Source organism: Ammospiza nelsoni, chromosome 5 (assembly GCF_027579445.1).
Source record: "Ammospiza nelsoni isolate bAmmNel1 chromosome 5, bAmmNel1.pri, whole genome shotgun sequence".
In the NCBI taxonomy this organism is placed as follows: domain Eukaryota; kingdom Metazoa; phylum Chordata; class Aves; order Passeriformes; family Passerellidae; genus Ammospiza; species Ammospiza nelsoni.
The window spans coordinates 613,047-635,767 of record NC_080637.1 but is presented as its reverse complement, the minus strand read 5'-3'; the positions used below and the strand labels follow the sequence as shown (position 1 = coordinate 635,767).

General features: G+C 64.3%; 4 protein-coding genes across 7 annotated transcripts; 3 read left to right on the top strand and 1 right to left on the bottom strand.

The window, feature by feature from the left end:
* Window positions 1–299: 299 nt before the first annotated feature.
* Window positions 300–3,874, top strand: CIMAP1B (ciliary microtubule associated protein 1B). The gene is made up of 6 exons (XM_059473273.1): window positions 300–408; window positions 487–690; window positions 2,490–2,591; window positions 3,054–3,169; window positions 3,442–3,579; window positions 3,674–3,874. The coding sequence occupies exons 1-6, from the start codon at window positions 300–302 to the stop codon at window positions 3,746–3,748; spliced, it is 744 nt and encodes a 247-aa protein (XP_059329256.1). The 3' UTR covers window positions 3,749–3,874.
* An 809-nt stretch (window positions 3,875–4,683) lies between these two features.
* On the top strand, window positions 4,684–10,518 carry TYMP (thymidine phosphorylase). The gene is made up of 9 exons (XM_059472830.1): window positions 4,684–4,998; window positions 6,173–6,375; window positions 6,453–6,551; window positions 7,074–7,203; window positions 7,281–7,399; window positions 7,772–7,934; window positions 8,640–8,870; window positions 9,917–10,057; window positions 10,330–10,518. The coding sequence occupies exons 1-9, from the start codon at window positions 4,872–4,874 to the stop codon at window positions 10,500–10,502; spliced, it is 1,386 nt and encodes a 461-aa protein (XP_059328813.1). The 5' UTR covers window positions 4,684–4,871; the 3' UTR covers window positions 10,503–10,518.
* Window positions 10,519–11,246: 728 nt separating this feature from the next.
* LOC132073040 (protein SCO2 homolog, mitochondrial) lies at window positions 11,247–12,036 on the top strand. Its single transcript, XM_059471726.1, has one exon. It carries the CDS (start codon window positions 11,247–11,249, stop codon window positions 12,012–12,014), a length of 768 nt encoding a protein of 255 aa, XP_059327709.1. The 3' UTR covers window positions 12,015–12,036.
* An 841-nt stretch (window positions 12,037–12,877) lies between these two features.
* On the bottom strand, window positions 12,878–22,679 carry NCAPH2 (non-SMC condensin II complex subunit H2). 4 transcript variants are annotated; one of them, XM_059472826.1, is made up of 21 exons: window positions 22,621–22,679; window positions 20,871–21,116; window positions 19,476–19,577; window positions 18,935–18,990; window positions 18,458–18,533; window positions 18,295–18,366; window positions 17,841–17,920; window positions 17,098–17,240; window positions 16,938–17,021; window positions 16,362–16,459; window positions 15,942–16,013; window positions 15,778–15,844; window positions 15,192–15,299; window positions 14,929–14,982; window positions 14,571–14,641; window positions 14,412–14,496; window positions 14,182–14,259; window positions 14,019–14,062; window positions 13,816–13,917; window positions 13,123–13,272; window positions 12,878–13,048 (listed from the first exon to the last, which is right to left on the bottom strand). In XM_059472826.1, exons 2-21 carry the CDS (start codon window positions 20,976–20,978, stop codon window positions 12,899–12,901), a joined length of 1,800 nt encoding a protein of 599 aa, XP_059328809.1. In that variant the 5' UTR covers window positions 20,979–21,116; window positions 22,621–22,679; the 3' UTR covers window positions 12,878–12,898. The 4 variants fall into 4 exon arrangements, with proteins under 4 accessions (XP_059328809.1, XP_059328812.1, XP_059328811.1 ...); XM_059472829.1 differs by having other exon boundaries at window positions 14,412–14,478; XM_059472828.1 differs by having other exon boundaries at window positions 16,938–17,018.
* Window positions 22,680–22,721: the final 42 nt, after the last annotated feature.

Below are 22,721 nucleotides of genomic sequence, written 5' to 3'. Positions count from 1 at the left end.
GGTGTATTTTTGGCGTGTACCCATCGGGATGTACCCACGGGGCTCCCCGCGTTCCTTCCCGCCGCTGTCGCTGGGCGCGGAGGGGACGAGGCGCTGGAACCCCGGGGCGCTGTGACACCACGGCCACCCCTCGGCCGCCGCCGCCGCCCGCGGCCCCGCAGAGTCACTCGTCACCGGGGCGCCGCCGCCACCAACACGGCCGTGCCCGCATGCCGGCGCCGCTGCGCTCGCCCCGGGCCGCCGCGCCGGGGGCCCCCGCGTCTCCCCCCGAGCCCGAGGCGCCCCCAGCAGAACCCCCCATGCGGAACCACGGCTGGGTGATGCCCTGGAGGCCGCACCGGCCCCGGGGACCCACCTCGGCCGTGTACGGCAGCCCCGGGCCCAAGTACGGCGTCCCCGGCGGCATCGGTGAGTGCGGGGCCGCGGGGCCCGCGGGGGACGGGGGCCGGGGGCGCCGAGTCCCACCGAGCCCCTGCCCGCCCCCAGGCAAAGACCAGCGCGACCCCTCCGGCCGCCGCGCCCCCGCCTACAGCTTCGGGATGAGGCTGGAGGGCCCCGAGGAGCAGCGCTCCCCCGGGCCCCAGTACCTGGTGCCCGCCGGCTGCACCGCCCGCGGCCCCGAGCGCGGCCCCGCCTTCACCATGGGCGGCCGGCCCCGGGAGCGGCGGGCCGGAGACACCCCCGGGCCAGGTGAGCGAGGACTGAGGGTGAGTGTGTGAGGGAGTGAGTGTGAGTGTGTGAGGGAGTGAGTGTGAGTGTGTGAGGGAGTGAGGAGGGAGTGAGTGAGGAGTGAGTGAGTGAGTGAGTGAGTGAGGAGGGAGTGAGTGAGGAGTGAGTGAGTGAGTGAGTGAGTGAGTGAGTGAGTGAGTGAGCGAGGAGTGTGAGTGTGAGTGTGTGAGGGAGTGAGGAGGGAGTGAGTGAGGAGTGAGTGTGAGTGAGTGAGGAGTGAGTGTAAGTGAGTGTGAGTGTGAGTGTGTGAGTGAGGGAGTGAGTGAGGAGTGTGTGAGGAGTGAGTGAGGAGTGAGTGTGTGAGTGAGGGAGTGTGAGTGAGTGAGTGAGTGTGAGTGAGTGAGTGAGTGAGTGAGTGAGTGAGTGAGGAGTGAGTGTGTGAGTGAGGGAGTGAGTGAGTGAGTGAGCGAGTAGTGAGTGAGTGAGTGAGTGAGTGAGTGAGGAGTGTGTGAGTGAGGAGTGTGTGAGGAGTGAGTGAGGAGTGAGTGAGTGAGTGTGTGTGAGTGAGTGAGTGAGGAGTGAGTGAGGAGTGAGTGAGTGAGTGAGTGAATAGCGAATGAGTGAGGAGTGAGTGAGTGAATAGCGAATGAGTGAGTAGTGAGTGAGTGAGGAGTGTGTGAGTGAGGAGTGAGTGAGTGAGGAGTGTGTGAGTGAGGAGTGTGTGAGTGAGTAGTGAGTGAGTGAGGAGTGAGTGTGTGAGTGAGGAGTGAGTGAGCGAATAGCGAATGAGTGAGTAGTGAGTGAGTGAGTGAGTGAGGAGTGAGTGAGTGAGTGAGTGAGTGAGTGAGTGAATAGAGAATGAGTGAGGAGTGAGTGAGTGAGGAGTGAGTGAGTGAATAGCGAATTAGTGAGGAGTGAGTGAGTGAGGAGTGAGTGAGTGAATAGCCAATGAGTGAGGAGTGTGTGAGTGAGGAGTGAGTGAGTGAATAGCGAATGAGTGAGTGAGTGAGTGTGTGAGTGAGGAGTGAGTGAGTAGTGAGTGAGTGAGGAGTGAGTGTGTGAGTGAGGGAGTGAGTGTGAGTGAGGGAGTGAGTGAGTGAGCGAGTAGTGAGTGAGTGAGTGAGTGAGTGAGTGAGGAGTGTGTGAGTGAGGAGTGTGTGAGGAGTGAGTGAGGAGTGAGTGAGTGAGTGTGTGAGTGAGTGAGGAGTGTGTGAGTGAGGAGTGTGTGAGGAGTGAGTGAGGAGTGAGTGAGTGAGTGAGTGAATAGCGAATGAGTGAGGAGTGAGTGAGTGAGGAGTGTGTGAGTGAGGAGTGAGTGAGTGAGGAGTGTGTGAGTGAGTAGTGAGTGAGTGAGGAGTGAGTGTGTGAGTGAGGAGTGAGTGAGCGAATAGCGAATGAGTGAGTAGTGAGTGAGTGAGTGAGTGAGTGAGTGAGTGAGTGAGGAGTGAGTGAGTGAGTGAGTGAGTGAGTGAATAGAGAATGAGTGAGGAGTGAGTGAGTGAATAGCGAATGAGTGAGTAGTGAGTGAGTGAGTGAGTGAGTGAGTGAATAGCGAATTAGTGAGGAGTGAGTGAGTGAGGAGTGAGTGAGTGAATAGCCAATGAGTGAGGAGTGTGTGAGTGAGGAGTGAGTGAGTGAATAGCGAATGAGTGAGTGAGTGAGTGAGTGTGTGAGTGAGGAGTGAGTGAGTAGTGAGTGAGTGAGGAGTGAGTGAGCGAATAGCGAATGAGTGAGTAGTGAGTGAGTGGCCGCAGCCCCGGCGGCGGGAGCCCCGCGCGGTGCCCGCAGCTCACGGCGCTGACCCCGCTCGCCCCTTGCAGCCTATTATTCCCCGGAGCAGGCAACCAGGGTGACCCTGCCCTCGGCCCCCGCCTGCTCCGTGCGGTCCCGCACCCGCCCGGACAAACCCCAGCAGACGCCAGGTGAGACAGAGAGGGGGCGGGAGGGGACCCCCGGGGCTGGGACCCCGACACACCCCTGGGGCTGGGCTGGGACCTCCAACACCCACCTGGGCTGATCCCCATCATTCCCGTGTGGGGCTGGGATCCCCATCATTCCCGTGTGGGGCTGGGCTGGGATCCCCATCATTCCCGTGTGGGGCTGGGACCCCGACATCTCCCTGGGGCTGGGCTGGGACCTCCAACACCTGGGCCGGGATCCCCATCATTCCCCTGTGTTGGACTGGACTGGGACCCCCTAATCTCCTCTGGGCTGGGCCCCCCATCTCCTCCTCGGGCTGGGATCCCCCATTCCCCCGAACCAGACCGGGCTCCCCAACATCCCCCGGTTGCTCTGACCCGCCCAGCACCCCGGGGCTGAGCTTTCCCCCCCAAACCATGCGGGGGTGAAGCCCCGTGTCCCCCTGAGCCGTGTCCCCTCCCCAGGCCCTGCCACCTACCAGCTGCCACCCGTGGTGGGCCCCCGCCTGGTGGACAAGACATCGACCCCCCAGTACACCATGGCAGGGCGAGGCCGCAGCATCTTCGACGACGATAAAAACGTGGGGCTGAGGGGACTGGAGGGGCTGGGGGGCTGGGGGCTGGGGGATCAGGTGCAAAGGGACTGGGAGGGCCGGGGGACTGGGATCTGGGGTATCAGGGTCCCGGGGGGCTAGGGTACCAGGAGTGTGGGGTGCCAGGGGTCCGCGGCGTTGGGGTACCGAGGAGTCTGGGCTGCCACGACTGCGGGGGGCCGAGTGTGGGGTGCAGGGGCTCCGGGTACCGAGGGTGTGGGGTGTCCAGGGGGTGACGCCCCCCGCCCCTGTCCCCGCAGACCCCAGGACCCAACACTTACTGCATCGTGGACACCAACCTGTACATGGAGCGGGCCCCCCGCTGCACCATAGTGGGGCGGACCCCCTCCCGCCTGACCTCCAACACGCCCAGCCCCAGCGACTACTACCCCAAACCGGTGAGCGGGGACGGGGACGGGGACACAGGGACACAGGGACACAGGGGCAGGAGCCACGGCCCCCCACCCTCACACCGCCTCCGTCCTCCCGCAGGACCGCAAACAAGGACAGACCTTCGGCGTGCGCCACTCGGAGTCTGTGGTCCCCGTGATGGACTTGCAGCTGTAGGAGAGCGGGGACGCGGGTGACGCCGCCAGCGCGTGACAAACACGACCCGCAGCAGCGCTCGCTCGCTCGCTCGCTCTGCTTCTGTCCCGCTGCGTCGCACGGGGGCCGGGGCTCCCCTAAAGCCGCGCTTGGCCCATCCCGAGGGGGACCGTGGCTAAACCACGGAAAGGGAACCCACGGTGGGGTGGGAGGTGCCGGGGTGAGGGATGTGCTACCGCCCCCCTCCCAGCTCCAGTCCCATCCCACCCAGGACCTCGGGGCATGGGGGGCTCTGGGGACACCGAACGGGGAGGGGACGTGCACCAGCGCCGCGCCTTGAGGGGTCCCCCCACTCTGTGGGATCTGTGCGATGGGGGGATCCCTGGCAGGGCATCACCTGCGAGTGTCCGGGGCGAATGAGGGACCCGGGGGCAACCCCCGAGTCACCCCCGTGTCACCCCCCGTGTCACCCCCGTGCCACCCCCCCGTGTCACCCCCGTGTCACCCCCGTGCCACCCCCCGTGTCACCCCCTGAGTCACCCCCGAGTCACCCCCCGTGCCACCCCCGTGCCACCCCCGTGCCACCCCCGAGTCACCCCCGAGTCACCCCCGTGCCACCCCCGTGCCACCCCCGTGCCACCCCCGAGTCACCCCCGTGTCACCCCCGTGCCACCCCCGTGCCACCCCCCGTGTCACCCCCGTGTCACCCCCCGTGCCACCCCCGTGCCACCCCCGTGCCACCCCCCCGTGCCACCCCCCCGTGTCAGCCCCCGTGTCACCCCCGTGCCGCCCCCGCCGCGGCCTCTCCCGTGCCCCGCTCGTTGTCCCGGGCTCAGAGTCCACGGCCGGAGCCGCCTGGCCGCCCGCGGGCAGCGGGCAGCAGTCACGGGGCCGGGCCGGGCACGGGGCCAGCCGGGCAGCCCCGGGCAGGTCCCGGCAGCCCCGGGGCAGGAGCGGCCCCGCGGGCTCGGGCTGGCGGCGTTGAGCAACCGGGGCGCGGCCCTGCGGGCTCCGGTGCCACCGGTGCCACTTCGGGGTGCGACCGTGCGGGCTCCGGTGCCGCCGGTGCCACTTGGGGCTGTGACCGCTGCCACATCGCGGTTCCCCCCGCCCCAAAGCGGGGTGCCGGCTGTCCGGGACAGGGATGGACGCCCCGAGCCCTCTCCCCACCCTGATCCGCAAGAAGCGGGACGGGGAGCGCCTGGAGGACGCCGAGATCCGGAGCTTCGTGCGCGGCGTCACCGAGGGCACGGCGCAGCAGGGACAGATCGGTGCGGGCGGGAGGGACGGGGGACACACCGGGGGCGGGAGGGCAGCGGAGGGAGCGGGACGGGGACACGGCGGGATGCGCCGATGGGACGGGGACGGGGTGGGGAGCGCGGGCAGAGCCGGGGGGACATGGCCGGGGGAGTGACACGGGCACAGGGGAGCGACACGGGCACAGGGGAGCGACACGGGCACAGGGGAGTGACATGGACACAGGGGAGTGACATGGATACAAGGGAGTGACACGGACACAGGAGAGTGACACGGGCACAGGGGAGTGACACGGGCACAGGGGAGTGACACGGGCACAGGGGAGCGACATGGACACAGGAGAGTGAGACGGACACAGGAGAGTGACATGGGCACAGGAGAGTGACATGGACACAGGGGAGTGACACGGGCACAGGGGAGCGACATGGACACAGGAGAGTGACACGGGCACAGGAGAGTGACACGGACACAGGGGAATGACACGGACACAGGAGAGTGAGACGGACACAGGAGAGTGACACGGGCACAGGAGAGTGACATGGACACAGGGGAGCGACATGGACACAGGGGAGCGACACGGACACAGGGGAGCGACACGGGCACAGGGGAGCGACACGGGCACAGGGGAGTGACACGGGCACAGGAGAGTGACACAGACACAGGGGAGTGACACGGGCACAGGGGAGTGACACAGACACAGGGGAGTGACATGGATACAAGGGAGTGACACGGACACAGGAGAGTGACACGGGCACAGGGGAGCGACATGGATACAAGGGAGTGACATGGACACAGGGGAGTGACACGGGCACAGGAGAGTGACACGGGCACAGGGGACACCGGGGCAGCGGGCGGTCCCAGCAGAGGGAGGGACAGCAAGGGAAACAAACCCCGGGATGCGCCGGGGGTCCTGGGCAGGGGACACGGCTGGGGGACCCCATGGGGGGGAGAGGGGACCCCAGGACATGGCAGGGGGTCATGAGCAGGGGACGATGGGGGTGAGAGAGGGGGGACCCCAGGATGTGGCAGACGGTCACGGCCAGGGAATGTGGATGGGTGCGGGCCCTGGGGAGGGCACTGCGGTGCCCCCGGGTGCCACGCAGATGGCATCTGGCTGCGGGCACGGGTCGGGTTGGGGACAGGGAGGGGAGCGGGGAGGTGACACGCAGCCAGTCGCTGTCACCGCAGGCGCCATGCTGATGGCCATCCGGCTGCGGGGCATGGACGCGGGTGAGACGCTGGCCCTGACCCGGGCCATGGCCGGCTCTGGCCGGACGCTGGCCTGGCCGCCCGCCTGGCACGGGCTGCTGGTGGACAAGCACTCGACCGGCGGCGTCGGGGACAAGGTCAGCCTGGCCCTGGCCCCCGCGCTGGCCGCCTGCGGCTGCAAGGTGAGGGGGACCCGGGGATGGGGCGGGCACGGGGGGGTCCCCGAGCCCCACCTGTGCCCACCCGTGCCCTTCCGCAGGTGCCCATGATCAGCGGGCGCGGGCTGGGCCACACCGGGGGCACCCTGGACAAGCTGGAGGCCATTCCCGGATTCCGGGTGTCCCAGAGCCCCGAGGAGGTGACGGACGGGGGGTGATGGGTGAGGGACGGGGACACCGCGGGCACCCTCACACCCTGCAGGAGCCGGGCTCGGGGGGCTCCAGAGGGGTGGGGGGTGATGGTGGGGTCCCTCTGGGGCACCCGGGGGGTGTCCATGGGCTGGGGGGTGACTGTGAGGTGTCCATGGGGGTGGATGCCATGGGGTAGTGATGGGGTACAGGTGCCAACGGGTTGTGGGGTCCCAAAAGGGCGCAGGAGAAGATGAGGGGTGCCCTTGGGGTGCCCATGGGGTGTCCGTGGCATGTCCATGGGATGTCAGTGGGGTGCCCGTGGGTTGTGTGGGTGTCCATGGGGTGTCCATGGGGTGTCAGTGGGGTGTCCATGGGGTGTCAGTGGGGTGTCAGTGGGGTGTCCATGGGGTGTCAGTGGGATGTCAGTGGGGTGTCAGTGGGGTATCAATGGGGTGTCCATGGGGTGCCCGTGGGTTGTGTGGGTGTCCATGGGGTGTCCATGGGGTCCCACCGGGACACGGCTCCGGCAGATGCAGCGCATCCTGGCGCGGGTGGGCTGCTGCATCGTGGGGCAGAGCGCGGAGCTGGTGCCCGCGGACCGGGTGCTCTACGGGCTGCGCGACGTCACGGCCACGGTGGACAGCCTGCCCCTCATCACCGGTACGGCCACGGGGACGCGGGGGGTCGCGCGGGAGGGGCGCAGGCAGGCGGTGACCCCCCCGGCCCGCCCGGCCCAGCCTCCATCCTCAGCAAGAAGGCGGCGGAGCGGCTCTCGGCGCTGGTGCTCGATGTCAAGTTCGGGGAGGCGGCGCTGTACCGCACCCAGGAGAGCGCGCGGGAGCTGGCGCGGAGCCTGGTGAGACCTCGGGGACCCCGGGACCCCCGCCCGGCTGCCCTGCCCGCCGTCCGCTCCCATTGTCACGGTCCTCTGTGCCTGCCCGCTGTCCCCTCCCGCTGTCCCTGCTCCTGTCCCTGTCCGCTGTTCCTGTCCTTGCTCCTGTTCCTGACCCTGCCCGCTGCCCCTGTCCCTGGCTGTCCGTGTCCCCACGTGTCCCGTCCCTGCCCACACTCCCTGCCTGCTGTCCCTTGTCCCTGTCTGTTCTCCTTCCCACTGACCCTGCCTGTCCCTGCTCCGGTCCCTCCTCCTGTCCCTATCGCTGCTTGTTCCCTGTCCCTGTCCCTGCCCATCCCTGTCCTTTCCCGCTGTCCCCCCTGGGTGTCCCCGCAGGTGGAGGTGGGCGCCCACCTGGGCATCCGCACGGCGGCGCTGCTGAGCCGCATGGAGCAGCCGCTGGGCCGCGCCGTGGGCAACGCGCTGGAGGTGCTGGAGGCGCTGCAGTGCCTGGGGGGCGGCGGCCCCCCCGACCTGCGACACCTGGTCACGGCCCTGGGTCAGTGCGGGGACACGGGGGGACACGGGAGGGGGCGGCCCCCCGACCTGCGACACCTGGTCACGGCCCTGGGTCAGTGCGGGACACGGGGGGACACGGGAGGGGGCGGCCCCCCGACCTGCGACACCTGGTCACGGCCCTGGGTCAGTGCGGGGACACGGGGGGACACGGGAGGGGACACGGGAGGGGGCGGCCCCCCCGACCTGCGACACCTGGTCACGGCCCTGGGTCAGTGCGGGACACGGGAGGGGGCGCCCCCCCAACCTGGGACACCTGGTCACGGCCCTGGGTCAGTGCGGGGACACGGGGGGACACGGGAGGGGACACGGGAGGGGGCGGCCCCCCCGACCTGCGACACCTGGTCACGGCCCTGGGTCAGTGCGGGGACACGGGAGGGGACACGGGAGGGGGCGGCCCCCCAACCTGGGACACCTGGTCACGGCCCTGGGTCAGTGGGTGACACGGGGGGACACGGGGGGGGCCAGGGTCTGCAGACAGGGGTCCTGTGTCCTGTCCCAATCCTGAGGTCCCCCTCACACTCTCTGCCCCCTCATGGGGTCCCTGTCCCTCTCCCTTGCCCCCGCCCCTCCTCCCTGTCCCGAGCGGGGCTGGGGGCACAGAGGGACAGTGGGGCAGGGTTTGGGGCTCCCCAGGAGTGGGGGTCCCTGTGGGGGTCCCAGCCCTGTCCCTTTTGGGGTGCTGCAGGCGGGGTGCTGCTGTGGCAGTGCGGGATGGCCGCGGGGGCCGAGCAGGGCCGTGAGCGCCTGGCCCGGGCTCTGGACGATGGCTCGGCCCTGGGCACGTTCGAGGCCATGCTGGGGGCGCAGGGGGTGCCCCCCGACACCGCCCGGGGCCTCTGTGCCGGGACCCCCGCGCAGCGCCGCCGGCTCCTGGGCGAGGCCAAGGTGTGCGAGGAGCTGCCCGCGCCGCAGGAAGGTCAGAGGGGACCCCAGCCCAAATCCTGCACCCTCCCCTCACCCCGTGCCCCTCCGGGGGGCTGAGGGTCCCCCTATTCCCACTGCCCCCGTCCATTGACATCCCTTTGCCCCTCCCCGGGATGCTCAAGACCCCTCTGGGTTATTCCCCCCACCCTGAGAGTCCTCACCTGCCCCCCATGCTCTGTGCTTGGGGGTCCCCAAACCCCCCTGCCCCTTAGGGTCCTTGGTTCCCCATCCCGTGTTCTGGGGGTCCTCATCTGTGCCCCCTGCACCCCATCCCTGGGCTGATCCTGATCCCTGGGGGATGCCCGTATCCTGACCCACCTGGGCTGAGATGTCCCCGTCATGTCCCTGTCCTCCTCCCATGTCCCTGACACCCCCATGTCCCTGTCCTCCTCCCATGTCCCTGTCCTCCTCCCATGTCCCTGTCCCCCCCATGTCCCTGTCCTCCTCCCATGTCCCTGACACCCCCATGTCCCTGTCCCCCCCATGTCCCTGTCCTCCTCCCATGTCCCTGTCCTCCTCCCATGTTCCTGACACCCCCATGTCCCTGTCCCCCCATGTCCCTGTCCTCCTCCCATGTCCCTGTCCCCCCCATGTCCCTGTCCTCCTCCCATATCCCTGTCCCCCCCATGTCCCTGTCCCCCCCATGTCCCTGTCCTCCCCATGTCCCTGTCCCCCCCATGTCCCTGTCCTCCTCCCGTGTCCCTGTCCCCCCCATGTCCCTGTCCTCCTCCCATGTCCCTGTCCTCCTCCCATGTTCCTGACACCCCCATGTTCCTGTCCCCCCCATGTCCCTGTCCCCCCCATGTCCCTGTCCTCCTCCCGTGTCCCTGTCCCCCCCATGTCCCTGTCCCCCCCATGTCCCTGTCCTCCTCCCATGTCCCTGTCCTCCTCCCATGTTCCTGACACCCCCATGTTCCTGTCCTCCCCATGTCCCTGTCCTCCCCATGTCCCTGTCCCCCCCATGTCCCTGTCCTCCTCCCGTGTCCCTGTCCCCCCATGTCCCTGTCCCCCCACGTTCCTGACCCCCTTTTCCCCCAGGCTGGGTGCAGCAGGTGCGGGCGCTGCCCCTGGCGCGGGTCCTGCATGGCCTGGGCGCGGGCCGCTCGCGGGCCGGGGACCCCGTGAACCCCCGCGTGGGCGCCGAGCTGCTGGTGGGCACCGGGCAGCACCTGCGGGCAGGTGAGGGGGGCTCCCCGAAACCCCCATAGCTTCCCTGTGCCCTCCGATAACCCCTCCGTGCCCATCCCTCAGGCGAGCCCTGGCTGCGGGTGCACCCTGGCTGGGGGGAATATGGGGGGATCAGAGCCCCCCGATAACCCCTCTGTGCCCCTCGGTCGGGGAGGATATCTGGGGGGATCGGAGCCCCCCGATAACCCCTCTGTGCCCCTCGGTCGGGGAGGATATCTGGGGGGATCGGAGCCCTCGATGACCCCTCCGTGCCCCTCCCTCAGGCGAGCCCTGGCTGCGGGTGCACCATGAGGGCACCCTGGACGCGGAGGGCCGACGCGAGCTGCAGGACGCGCTGTGCCTCGGCCCGCAGCCCCCCCGGGACCCGCCGCCGCTGGTGGCCGAGACCATCGTGCCGTCGGGAGCCCTGCCCGGGCCGTGCCGGGACTCGCAATAAACCGCGATGATCGCGATGCCGGGGCCATGTCGCGATTCACTCCCCTACCACGAGTCTCAGGGCCGCGGCGCGGGGCGGTGGCGCCACCTTGCGGTGAAAGGGGGGAGTGCACGAGGGCCGGTCACGCCCCTCACGTTGACCGTGCCCCTTATTTTGACCACGCCCCGCCTACATTGGCAGCGCAGGCTACAGACCACGCCCCATTTAGCCGTGGTCCGTCCCTTTCCCACAGTGGCTCCGCCCCCTCCGGTATATCCGGTTCCGGCAGCACCGGCGGCCGACGGGGCGCGAGGGGAGCGGGCGGAGGCCCCAAAGGTCAGCGGGGGCTGCACACGGCGGGTGGGGGGAATGAGGGGCCGGGGGGCGTCCGAGGGGCAGAGCGGGGTCCGGGAGTAGCAGGGACAGGGATGGGGTCAGCGGGCATTTGGGCTGGGGGAAAAGAGCAGCAGGGCACGGGGGGCAGGGGGTATTTGAGGGCAGAGTTGGGGTCCAAGGTTATCAGAAGGGGTGGGATGAGGAGTCGGGGGGCATTTGGGGAGCAGACTGAGGGCTCCAAGAGCAGCAGTGTATTGGTTAGGCGACATTTGGGGAAGAGCGTTGGGGTCCAAGAGCATCAGGAGGGGTGAAATGAGGAGTCAGAGGGCATTTCGGGGGACAGGGTTGGGGTCCAAACCCACCGCGGGGCGGGGACAGCGGGGCAGCTCCCACCCCCTGACCCCCTTCGTCCTCTCCCCAGCCCCAGCGATGCTGCGGTCCCTGCGCCCCATCCCGCGGCTGTGCCCGCGGCCGTGCCCCGCCGGGCCGTGCCCCGCGCGGTGCCAGCCCCGGCGCCGCCTGGCCGTGCCCCCCGGCGCCCCGCGGCTCCCGCTGCGGCAGCGGCTGTGCGTGGCGGGCGCGGTGGCGGGCGCGGCGGCGGCGGGCTGGCTGTACGCGCGGCACGAGAAGGAGCGGCAGCGGCGCTCCCGCCGCCTGCGGCAGCTCCGCCGCCTGGCGCTGGGCCAGGGCGACTTCCAGCTGCGGGACACGGCGGGCGCGGCGCGGAGCAAGGCGGATTTCCTGGGCCGCTGGGTGCTGCTCTACTTCGGCTTCACGCACTGCCCGGACGTGTGTCCCGAGGAGCTGGAGAAGCTGAGCCGCGCCGTGGAGCTGCTGGAGCGCGACCCGGCGCTGCCGCCGCTGCAGCCGCTCTTCGTCACCGTGGATCCCGAGCGCGACGACGCGGCGGCGCTGGAGCGGTACCTGCGGGACTTCCACCCGCGCCTGCTGGGGCTCACCGGCACCCCCGAGCAGGTGCGGGCCGCCGCCAGCGCCTTCCGCGTCTACGTGAGCGCCGGGCCCCGCGATGCCGACGGGGACTACGTGGTGGATCACTCGGTGCTCACGTTCCTCGTGGATCCCGACGGCGTTTTCCGGGACTGCTACGGGCGCTCCCGCACGGCCGAGGAGGTGGCGCGGAGCGTCAGGGGACACATGGACGCCTACGAGCCGCTGCCCGCCGCGGATGGGCAATAAACGGCCGTGACACCCCCCTAAAGAGTGGGGTCTGTCGTGATTTGGGGCGTGGGGGTGGCACATGGCAGGGGAAAGGGACAGCTGGCAGCCTCCAGTGTCCCCAGGTGTGTCCCATGGCAGGGACAGAGCCCACACCTTGCAGGGGTGTCACATGGCAGGAGAGAGACACCTGACAGCCCCCAGTGTCCCCCAGGTGAGTTTTGTGGGAGGGCCAGAGCCTGCACCCTTCACAGGTGGCACATGGCAAGAAGGGGACAGCTGACACCCCCAGTGTCTCCCAGGTGTGTTCCACGGGGGGACAGAGCCCTGAGAGCCTGCAGGGGTGGCACATGGAGGACAGCTGACAGCCCCCAGGTGTGTCCTGTGGGAGAGACAGCCCTGAAAGAGCCCACACCCTGCAAGGGTGTCACAAAGAGGGGGACATCTGACACCTCCAGTGTCCCCCAGGTGTGTTCTGTGGGAGGGACAGAGCCCACACCCTCTGAGGGCTGTCACATAGCAGAAATGGACACCTGATAGCCCCCAGTGTCCCCAGGAATGGTCTGGGGTGAGGGAGATTTAGAGTGGGCAGGTGGAGGGACCCCCCCAGCTGTGTCCTGTGAGGGCGAGAATGTGGGTGGGTGAAGGCACCCCCACCAGACCCCAGTGTCCCCCAGCAGTGTCACATGGCAGGGAGAGACCCCTGCAGCCCCCCAGGAGTGTCCCGTGGGGCAGGGGGCTCTGCACAGGTGAGTGAAGTGACCCCTTTCCAAAGGGAGACAAAAGGCAGGTGGGCAGAGGGACCCCCCAGCCCCTCCCCACAATCCCTGTGCACCCAAATCCCATTACACCCCCCCATCCCCCCCAGGGAAGAGGCCAGGCCTTAGCAAAGCGTGGGGGGGGATTTATTGGGGCCCGGGGTCCCTCTGGGAGGGCAGCTGGAAGTGCTGGAACCTCTCGTGTGCCGGGCGTGCCGAGAGCAGCCGCAGCCGCGCCGTGTCCAGCGCCGCCTCCAGCCCCGGCTCCTGCGCCAGCTCCACCTCCGCGTCGTTGGCCTGGGGAGGGGACAGGGGCTGGGAGAGGGTCCTGGCATGCCCAGTGACCCCCCGGAGAGCCCCCAGAGCCTTACCAGCTGCAGCGAGGCCAGCAGGTAGCGGCACACCTCGAACGGGGGCTGCCCGGCCACCAGGCTGGCCAGAGAGTGCCACCGGCCCAGCTCCGCACAGCGCCCGGTCAGTGCCAGCCCGTAGGCACGGACATCGAAGGGGACACGGCTCTCCTGGGGGACGGCAAGGGGACAGGGAGGGTCAGGGAGTGTCACTGGTCAGTGCCAGCCTGTAGGCACGGACATCGAAGGGGACACGGCTCTCCTGGGGGACAGGGAGGGTCAGGGAGTGTCACTGGTCAGTGCCAGCCCGTAGGCTTGGACATTGAATGGATACAGGTCTCCTGGGGGACAGCGAGGTGACAAGGAGTGCCACCTGTCAGTGGCACTGACCCTGTCAGTGCCAGCCCCTACCCATGGACATGGAAGGGAGCACAGGACTCCTGCAGGTGTGAGGGGACAGGGAGGGTTAGGGGTGGAGTGAGAGGGGCAGGGGGGTGCTCAGGGGTGGGCAGGGAAAGGCAGAGGGCTCAGAGTGGGTGGATACTGGGCGTTCAGGTATGAGCAGTGGGGCTCAGGGGTGAGCAGGGCAGTGCCAGCCCCCTGCCCAGCCCAGGCAGTGTCCCCCAGGTGCCAGCCCAGCCCAGGCAGTGCCCCCCAGCCCTCAGTCCAGCCCAAGCAGTGTCCCCCAGCCCCCAGCCCAGCCTGGCTCCGTGCCTGCTCCTGCAGCAGCGGCTCCACGCGCTCCTCCCACTGCCGGATGCGCTGCGACAGCTCTGTCTCCTGAGCAAACTTCTGGGAACTGGCCATGAACAGCTCCTGGGGACAGGGACAGCAATGGGGACACCCCAAAGCCTCCTGGGGACACCCCAGCCTTGACCCTCTGGAGTCACCCCCAGGTCCCCACGTTCAGCACCTACCACGTTCCTGCGCACCAGCTCCTCGTAGCCAGGTTCAGGGGGGTCTGTGGGAAAAGGGGTCACCAGAGTGGGGGACAGCACCCAGCCACCCCCATGGGAGGGACAGGGGACCCTCAGGGACAGACAGGCCAGGGAACTGGGGAGGGAAGGGTCAGCAGCTCACCCAGGTTTCCTTCCTCCAGCTCCTCTGGCGCTTCAGGCTCCATGTCCTCGTGCTCCACAAAATCATCATCATCCCCATCTGCCAGCATGGGGACACTACTCAGTGTCCCCTGAGCCCCCCTCAGTGCCCCCTAAGACCCCCTCCCAACCTTCTGGGTTCCCCCCCCAGACCCCCAGGAAGGAAAGAAAGGCTCCCCAGGCTGGGGGATTTGGGGTTTTGGGTTCCAGCACCTGCCCCATCCTCGCTTTCAGCGCCGCGCTCCTGCTCCAGCTCCGGCTCCAGCTCCCTCAGCAGCTCCTGGAGGGAGGAACAGCCCTGAGCCCCCCCTGAGCATGGCAAGGGGGTGCTGGAGCCCCCCAGCCCCCCAGTTTAGCCCGCACCCCACTCACCCCCCGTCTCTGGAGCTTCCTGTGCGCCGCCAGCCGCTCCTTGAAGTGCCGCCAGTACAGCACCTCCAGGTCTGCAGGATTGGAAACAGGGATTTGGGGTGGCTCCTCTGTGCCCCCCCAAAGCAGAACCCCCCCCCCCAGGCATCCCAGGCCCTTCCCCTTTGCAGGAGATGGTGTCCACTGCCCCCAGTTTTGGGGTGTCCTTCCCCTGCATGCCCTCCCCACTGCAGGATCCAGTCCCTGGTGCTCCTCCCTCCCCACTTTTGGGGTGTCATTCCCCTCCTTCCTACCCCATTGCAGGATCCAGTCCCTGGTGTCCCCCAGGACAGGGAATGTGTCCCTGCCCGTGTCCCCTCACCTGCAAAGGTGGGGCCCTTCCTCCTGGTTTTCCGGCCCTCTGTGACGTTGTTGTCTGGGGGGAGCAGATCAGGAATAATCATTGGATGGAAATCCCATGGATTTATCAAAGCTGGCAAAGCCCTCTGAGCCCATCAAGCTCCCTCAGCACTGCCAAGGCCACCCCTGCCCGTGTCACCAAGTGCCAAATGCACAGGGCTGTTAAATCCTTCTGTTAAAGATTTTTAAATCCTTTTGGATCCCAATCCCACAGGAATCACTCACAGGCTGCAGAAAACCATCTCGTGAAATCCTGGAGCTTCCTCGGGCCCCTCCTCTTCCTCTTGCCTCCAACCACATCGTCCAGGCCGTGTGGCACCAGGAAGGGCCTCCCTGCGGGTGACACGGGTGACACCGGGTGTGCGGCCACCCCCAGGGGCTGGGAAGGGGCCCCTCTGGATGTCCCGGGGCTGGAATGACCCAGCGTGGGGACAGGGACACTTGAGAATGTCCAGTGGGGCTGGAAGTGACCCCCTGTGGGGCTGGGAAGGACCTGCCATGGGGATGGGGATGTGGGGCTGGGAATGAATCCCTGTGGGGCTGGGAATGACCTTCCATGAGCTGGGAACGTCCCCCTGTGGGAGCAGGGATACCCCACTGTGGGACTGGGGACACTGAGGGACACATAGCCAGGAGTGATCCTCCCGTGGGATTGGGAAGGACCCACCATGGAGCTGGGATACTGAGGGATGTGGGGCTGGGAATGACCCGCTGTGGGGCTGGGGACCCTGAGGGACACGTGGCCAGGGATGACCCACCTGGGCCATGCCGTCCCTGCTCCCCTGGAGCTGCCCAGTTTCCCCAGAAATACCTTTCCTGAAGGGCTTCTCCTCGGAGTCTCCAAAGGGGTCGAGGCTCTGCCATGGATTGGGCTCCTCCTGGCACAGGGGTGAGGATGGGCAGGGGCTCTGGGGCATCCCAGAGGTCCCATCCTGCCCGGATTTGGGATCTCCCTGGCTCCAGGCCCCCCCTTACCTTGCTGAGGGCTTTGGGGTCCTGGCTGGGGAGTCTCTCCCGCAGGATGTACCCCCGGGTCCGGGGCAAGTTCTGGGGGACACGGGGAGGGACAGTGAGGGATGGGGGGACATGGAGAGGGACAGTGAGGGATGGGGGGACAGGGAAGGGCTGGGGTGGGGGGATCCAGGGGTCTGGGGAAGGAGTGAGGGGCTCCAGGGAAGGAACAAGGGGCTCCAGGGGTCCAGGGAAGGAACACGAGGCTCTGGGGAAGGAGTGAGGGGCTGTGGAGCTCCAAGGATCCAGGGAAGGAGTGAGGGGATCCAGGGAAGAACAAGGGGCTCCAGGGATCCAGGGAAGGAGTGAGGGGATCCAGGGAAGGAGTGAGGGGATCCAGGGAAGGAGCACAGGCAGCACCCCAAGCCCCTGCCCCACACAGACCCTCTGAGCCACGATGTGTTCGTTGGGGACCGGGGTCACCTCCATGTCATCCCCCAGGGGGACCCCAGGAACGTCGTCATCGTCAGGTCCTGCATCACCTGGAAGGGTGGGAACGGGCAGAGGCTGGAGAAGCTTCCAGGACCCCCCATTCCCACCCTGTCTGCCAAGGAATCTCCCCAGGTGCTCCTCCTGCCAGGGCAGGGGCAGCAGAGGGCAGGAGCAGGGAATGGTGCAGTTGGTAGGGTTGGAAAATCCCCCAGAGCCCAAATCCAGGCGTTCCCAGCACTGCCAGGGCCACCACTGACCCTGTCCCCAAGTGCCACATGCACAGGGATGTTAAACCCCTCCAGGGACAGGGACCTCACCCCTGTGCCAGGGCTGCACAGCCCTTTCCAGGAGGAAATGCCCCAAAATCCACCCTGAGGCCGTTCCCTCTCCTCCCATCCCTGTTCCCTGGGAGCAGAGCCCAGTCCTGACCATCCCCTCCTGGCAGGGATGAATTCACCCTCACCCTCCTCTGCAGCCCCCTGGATGGACAGAGGGACCCCAGGACACCTGGCAGGTGCCACCCCTCACCTGCCTCCTCGCGGAAGCTCAGTGCCCGCACCAGGGCCGTGCCAGCGCTCGGACACTCGGCGGGGCTGGATCCCGGAGCCGCTGCTGGGGACAGTGACAGTGACAGTGAGCCCTGGCAGTGGCAGCGACGGTGACAGGGCCGCCCCAGAGCCCCCGGTACCTGTGGCTGTGCCCAGCTGCTGCTCCTGCTGCGGGTGGGTGGGGGAGAGCCCGGCCAGCTCCAGCAGGAAGGCGCCCGAGGCGTGGGGGGTGGAGGTGTTCATGCGGAAATCCCTGCGGCTGGCCAGCACCTCGCCGCGCCGGCTGCGGGGACACGGCAGGACACTGTCCCCAGTGTCCCCAGCGTCCCCCGGGACAGCCCCTGGGCCAGCCCAGCAGCACGGGAATGGCCTGGATGGCCACACACGTCCTGGGATCGTCGTGCTCCTCCAGATCCCAGCAGGGATTGTGTGTTTGTGCTGAGGGACCCCGGCTGGAGCAGGGGAGGGGACGCGGGACAATCCCACCAGGAGAGGGGACAAGGGACAATCCCACCAGGGACTGGAGCAGGGGAGAGGACACAGGACAATCCCACCCAGGGATCCCAACTGGAGCAGGAGAGGGGACACGGGACAATCCCACCAGGGACTGGAGCAGGGGAGGGGACACAGGACAATCCCACCCAGGGGAGGGGACACGGTACAAGGGACAATCTCACCAGGGACTGGAGCAAGGGAGAGGACACAGGACAATCCCACCCAGGGATCCCAACTGGAGCAGGAGAGGGGACACGGGACAATCCCACCCAAGGACTAGAACAGGAAAGGGGACACGGGACAATGCCACCAGGGACTGGAGCAAGGCAGGGGACACGGGACAATCCCACCCAGGGGAGAGGACACAGGACAATCCCAGGAGTGGCACCTCAGGAGGGGATTTTCCTTCTTCTCCCCCTCTTCCGGGGGCACCAGGGACATCGGGGTCAGGGGAATGATGTTCACGGCCTGGGAAGGGACAGGGAGGTGGCAGAGAGCCTGAGAAAGGTGTCACTGTCCCCAAGGCCACCACCCTGGCTCGATGGCCCTGGGATTCACCTGGGAAAATGGTGCCATGGAGGGGAGGAAAGGAGGGAGAAAGGGAGGGATAAAAAGAGGGATAAAAGGAAGAAAAGTAGGAAAAAGGATAGAGGAAAGGGAGGGATAAAAACAGGGATAAGAAAGAGAAAAGGAGGAGGAAAGAGAAGGGGAAAGGGAAGGATAAAAAGAGGAAACACAGGAAAAAAGGGAAGGAGAAAAGGAGGAAGGAGGGATAAACACAGGAATAAAAGAAAGGAAAGGAGAACTAAAAGGAGGCATAAAATGGAACTGGTTCCTCTTACAGCAGGCTGCTGATCCCTCCTCATGTCCACGCTGGCCTGGCTGGTTTCTGGGATGTCATCCAGGGACAGGAACTGCAGGAAAGCCCCCCCCAGTGTCACCCCAGCTGGCAGGGACACCGAGGGACCCCCTGGAGCAGGACAGGGAGCACAGAGCCCGCCTCACCTCCTCCTCCTTCTCCGTGAAGGTGGCGTCGGCATCGCGGCCGTCGGGGCCCAGGGAAGTGGGCAGCTTCTCCCTCCTAGGGAAAAACGGGCTCAGGATCCATGGAATGGGGGCCAAGGGTCCCTCCAGCCCTGCTGTGGCCCCCCCAGGTGGGAAAATCCCAAAAAACAATGGGGATTTCCCTCTCATCTGTGTCAGTGTGGGAGTCCAGAGGAGCTGGCAGCACATTCTGAAGGGATTTTCCTTTTGGAAAAGTCTCCCTCAGGCTCCTTTGGACTCCTGAATCCCCATGAATGAGAAGGAAAAGCAGCCCTGGTTTTGTGTGTTACCCCTGTGATGGCATTTCTAAACCTGGGATGCACCTCCCAGGGCAGGGATGGAAGTGGGGATGGCCCAGGATCAGGGCAGGGATTCTGCAGGACAAATTCCCCTCTGGGAAGGGAAAATTTCCCCCTGGGATGGGAAAATCCCACTCACTTTTTCTTGGAGATGCAGTCCAGTGTCTGGCAGACCAGCATGTACAGGTGTTCCACCTGGAAAACAGCACCTGGGGCTGGAAAAGGGGGGAGCAGCTCCTGGGAAAGCTCCTCCACCCGAGGGACTCCCCCCGTCTCCCATTATGGAGGTCAGTTCCCTGGGGTTTGGTGCTCTTTTCCCTTTTTTCAGCCATTCCACGGCCAGACTGGGGGAAATCCCTGGAATTTGGAGCAACCTGGGATAGTGGAAGGTGTCCGTGCCCATGGTCTCCTCCCACCCAAACCATTCCAGGGCTTTGTGGTCCAATAGCTCCAACATGCCACAATTTTGTGACAAAACAGAATTTATATCCCACCCTGGAGAACAGCAAAACTCCTGCTGTTCCCTGGGGCTGCCAACACCTACAAAGGGATCGAATTTCGGAAGGATGAGCTGAAATTAAAGATTAAAGATTTGAAGCCAAGGGGGAATTCTGGGGTGACCCCAGGGACTCGGGGTGGCTCAGGGGGATGGGATGGGGATGGGGCAGGTGTGATCTCACCTTCCTGCTGTAGATGCAGGCAGAGCCCTGGATCAGCAGCGCTGCCTCCATGAAGTTCATGGTGGTTTTGCCGTTGTCGAAGGAAATGCAGATCTGGTCCAGCTGGGAGAGGCAGGGTTTGGGTTTAGCTTTTACAGAGGTGTTTGGAAAGGTTTTATTCTGTTAAATGGTTTTGTTCTGTTATATATTATTCAACTCAATGAAGGGCGAGACTAAGAGATGTAAAACTCAACACTGTTCTACTAAAGCTAACTTATTTTCTGGTTACAATTACTTATAAATACTTTTCACCCTATTAGCTTCTGCCACACAACATTGCTGTTAATTATAACACTGATCACTCACAATTAATTATGTTAATTCGAATACTGCTGTTAATTCTAACACTAATCGCTTATAATTAATTATGTTAATTCTAATATTGCTGTTAATTCTAACACTGATCACTTATATTTTCACTCCGTGTGGTCTTGCTACCATGCATCTTTCACAGTTTTAACCCTCTAAAATTAAATTTTTAATTAAAATTTATTAAATTAAAATTTTAATTCTTTAAAATTCTTCTGGAAGGCCACATTTTAAAACGTGTTTCTAGTTCAATCTCTCTACCAATAATGTAATTTATGTTTTATGACTTTAAGTCAGCACACATTATTATTATTATTATTATTATTACTGTTTGCATACAGATGTATAAAACTGTAAGAGTTTTCTCTGAGGTTTTGGCAATTCTTTGTAAATCTGTTCCTCACAGGCAGGGAGGAGAGGCTGAGCCTGGCAGGGTCTGGGGTGCCACAGGGACAGGGATGAGGGGAGGTGGCAGAGAACTGGGAAAGGTGTCATTGTCCCCAGGGCCACCACCCTGGCTGGATGGCCCTGGCATTCACCTGGGAAATTGGGGCATGGAGGGGAGCAAAAGAGGGATAAAAACAGGGAGAAAAGGAGAGGGAAGGAGAGTGATAACAGGGAGAAAAGGAGGGATAAAAAAAAAAGAGATAAAAGGAGAGAGGAAAGGAGGGGGAAAGAGAGGGACAAAAGGAGGAAAAAACAGGATAAAAGAAAGAAAAGGAGGAAAAAGGAGAGAGAAAAAGAGGGGAAAGAGAAGGAGAAAAGGAGGGGGAAGAGAGGGATAAAAGAAAGAAAAAGAGGGACAGAAAGAGGGATAAAAAGAGGGGGAAAGAGAGGAATACAAGGAAGAAAAGGAGGGATAAAAAGAGAGAGAAAAGAAGGAGAGGGATAAAATGAAGAAAAGGAAGACAAAAAGGAGAGAAAAGGAGGGATAAAAATAGGGAGAAAAAGAGCAGGAAAGAGAGGGGTAAAAGGAAGAAAAGGAGGAAAAAGGAGGGAGAAAAAGAGGGGCAGGAGACACGAGGGGCTCTGGGGTGAGCCCATTACCTCCTCCAGGTACTCCCCCAGCTGGGCAGCCACATCCACCTCCCAGTTCTTGGTGAGGTCCCGGATGGGCTGCAGCAGGTGCAGGAAGCGGGAATCCACCTCTTCCATGGTGGGATCCCCCTGCAGACACCCCAAAAGCGGCCTGGGAGCTCCCAGCTGTGGAGGAGGGTCCCTCAGGGAATGAGTGTCCTGGGCTGCAAGTCAGGGGACAGCGCCAGGGGAAGCTCTGCAGGAATCACAGCTAGGCTGGGTGGGAACAGAGACACAGCTCAGGTAACAGGGAATTGATTGGGCTGGAAAATGCCCACCCCAATCCCAACAGCAATCCCAATCCCAACACACAGATCCCAGCTCAAGCCTGGTCCTGATCCTGACCCTGATCCCCACCCCAATCCTGACCCTGACCCCAGCCCTGGCCCTGATTCTCATTCTGACTGTGATCCCAGTCCTGACCTGATCCTGATCTGTCACAGACATCTTTTGTGAAAAATCCTTTCTTTAGGATTTTCCCCCTTTCTGAGAAGCTGTGGCCTCAGCAACAAAATGTAAACAATGGTTATCTGCTGCTGTGGAATGCAACAGGTGGATCTGTGGTTGGTCTCCTGTAGATGTTTATGCTTACTGACCACTCACGGCAAAGCTGTTCTTGCTTTCTGCCTGGACATAGAACTTTGTTATTCATTCCTTTTCTATTCTTAGCTTAGCAATTTTCTGAGAACTTTTCCTTCTATTCCTATTAGTGCAGTTATAATGTAATATATAGCATAAAATAATAAATCAAGCCTTCTGAACATAAGGTCAACATTCTCGTCTCTCTCTTCACTCTGAAAGACCCTTGCAAGCCCTGTGACAGTGATCCCAACTCCACTCCCAGCCCTGGCCCTGATTCTCACTCTGACCATGATCCCAATCCTACCTGACCCTGGCCCTAACTTCAGTCCCAACCGTGACCCCGACCTCAAACTCGATCCCAGTCTGGAACCCACTCCCAACCCTGATCCTGCTCCCCACCCTGATTCTCACCCCAATCCCATCCCCTATCCCAACGCTCACCTGACCCCGACCCCAATTCCCAACCTTAACTCCGCCCCGGTCCCGATCCCAACCCCAACCCCAACCTCAATTCCGATCTCGATCCCAACCCCGATACCCAGCCAGACCCCGACCCCAATTCCCATCCCAATGCCTACCCCAACTGCACTCTCAACCTCGACCGTAATCCCAATCCCCCATCCCGACCTCAGTCTCCACCATGATCCCGACCCTGACCCCGGTCCCCATCCAAACCTCGACCCCGATCGTCATTCCCATCCCGGTCCCGGTCCCCATCCAAACTTCAATCCCGACCGTGATTCCAATCCCGATCCCAATCCCAATCTCGATCCCGACCTGATCCCGGCCCCCATCCAAACCTCGATCCGGATCGTGAACCCGGTCCCGGTCCCCATCCAAACCCCGATCCCGATCTCGATCCCCATCCAGACCCCGATCCCATCCCAGTCCCGCTCCCCATCCAAACCCCGATCCTGATCTCGATCCCCATCCAGACCCCGATCCCATCCCAGTCCCGGTCCCCATCCCAGTCCCGATCCCATCCCGGTCCCGGTCCCCATCCAGACCCCGATCCCATCCCAGTCCCGGTCCCCATCCAAATCCTGGTACCGGTGCCGGTCCCCACCCAAACCCTGATCTTGATCCCCATCCAAACCTCGACCCCGACCCCGCCGTGTCCCTGCTCTCCGCCCCTCACCGGCCCCTCCTCATCCCCCGATCGCCGCCGCCATTTTCGTCCTTCCCGCGCTCCGGGACGCGCCTCGAGCGCCGCTGACGTCACGGCGCCGCTGACGTCAG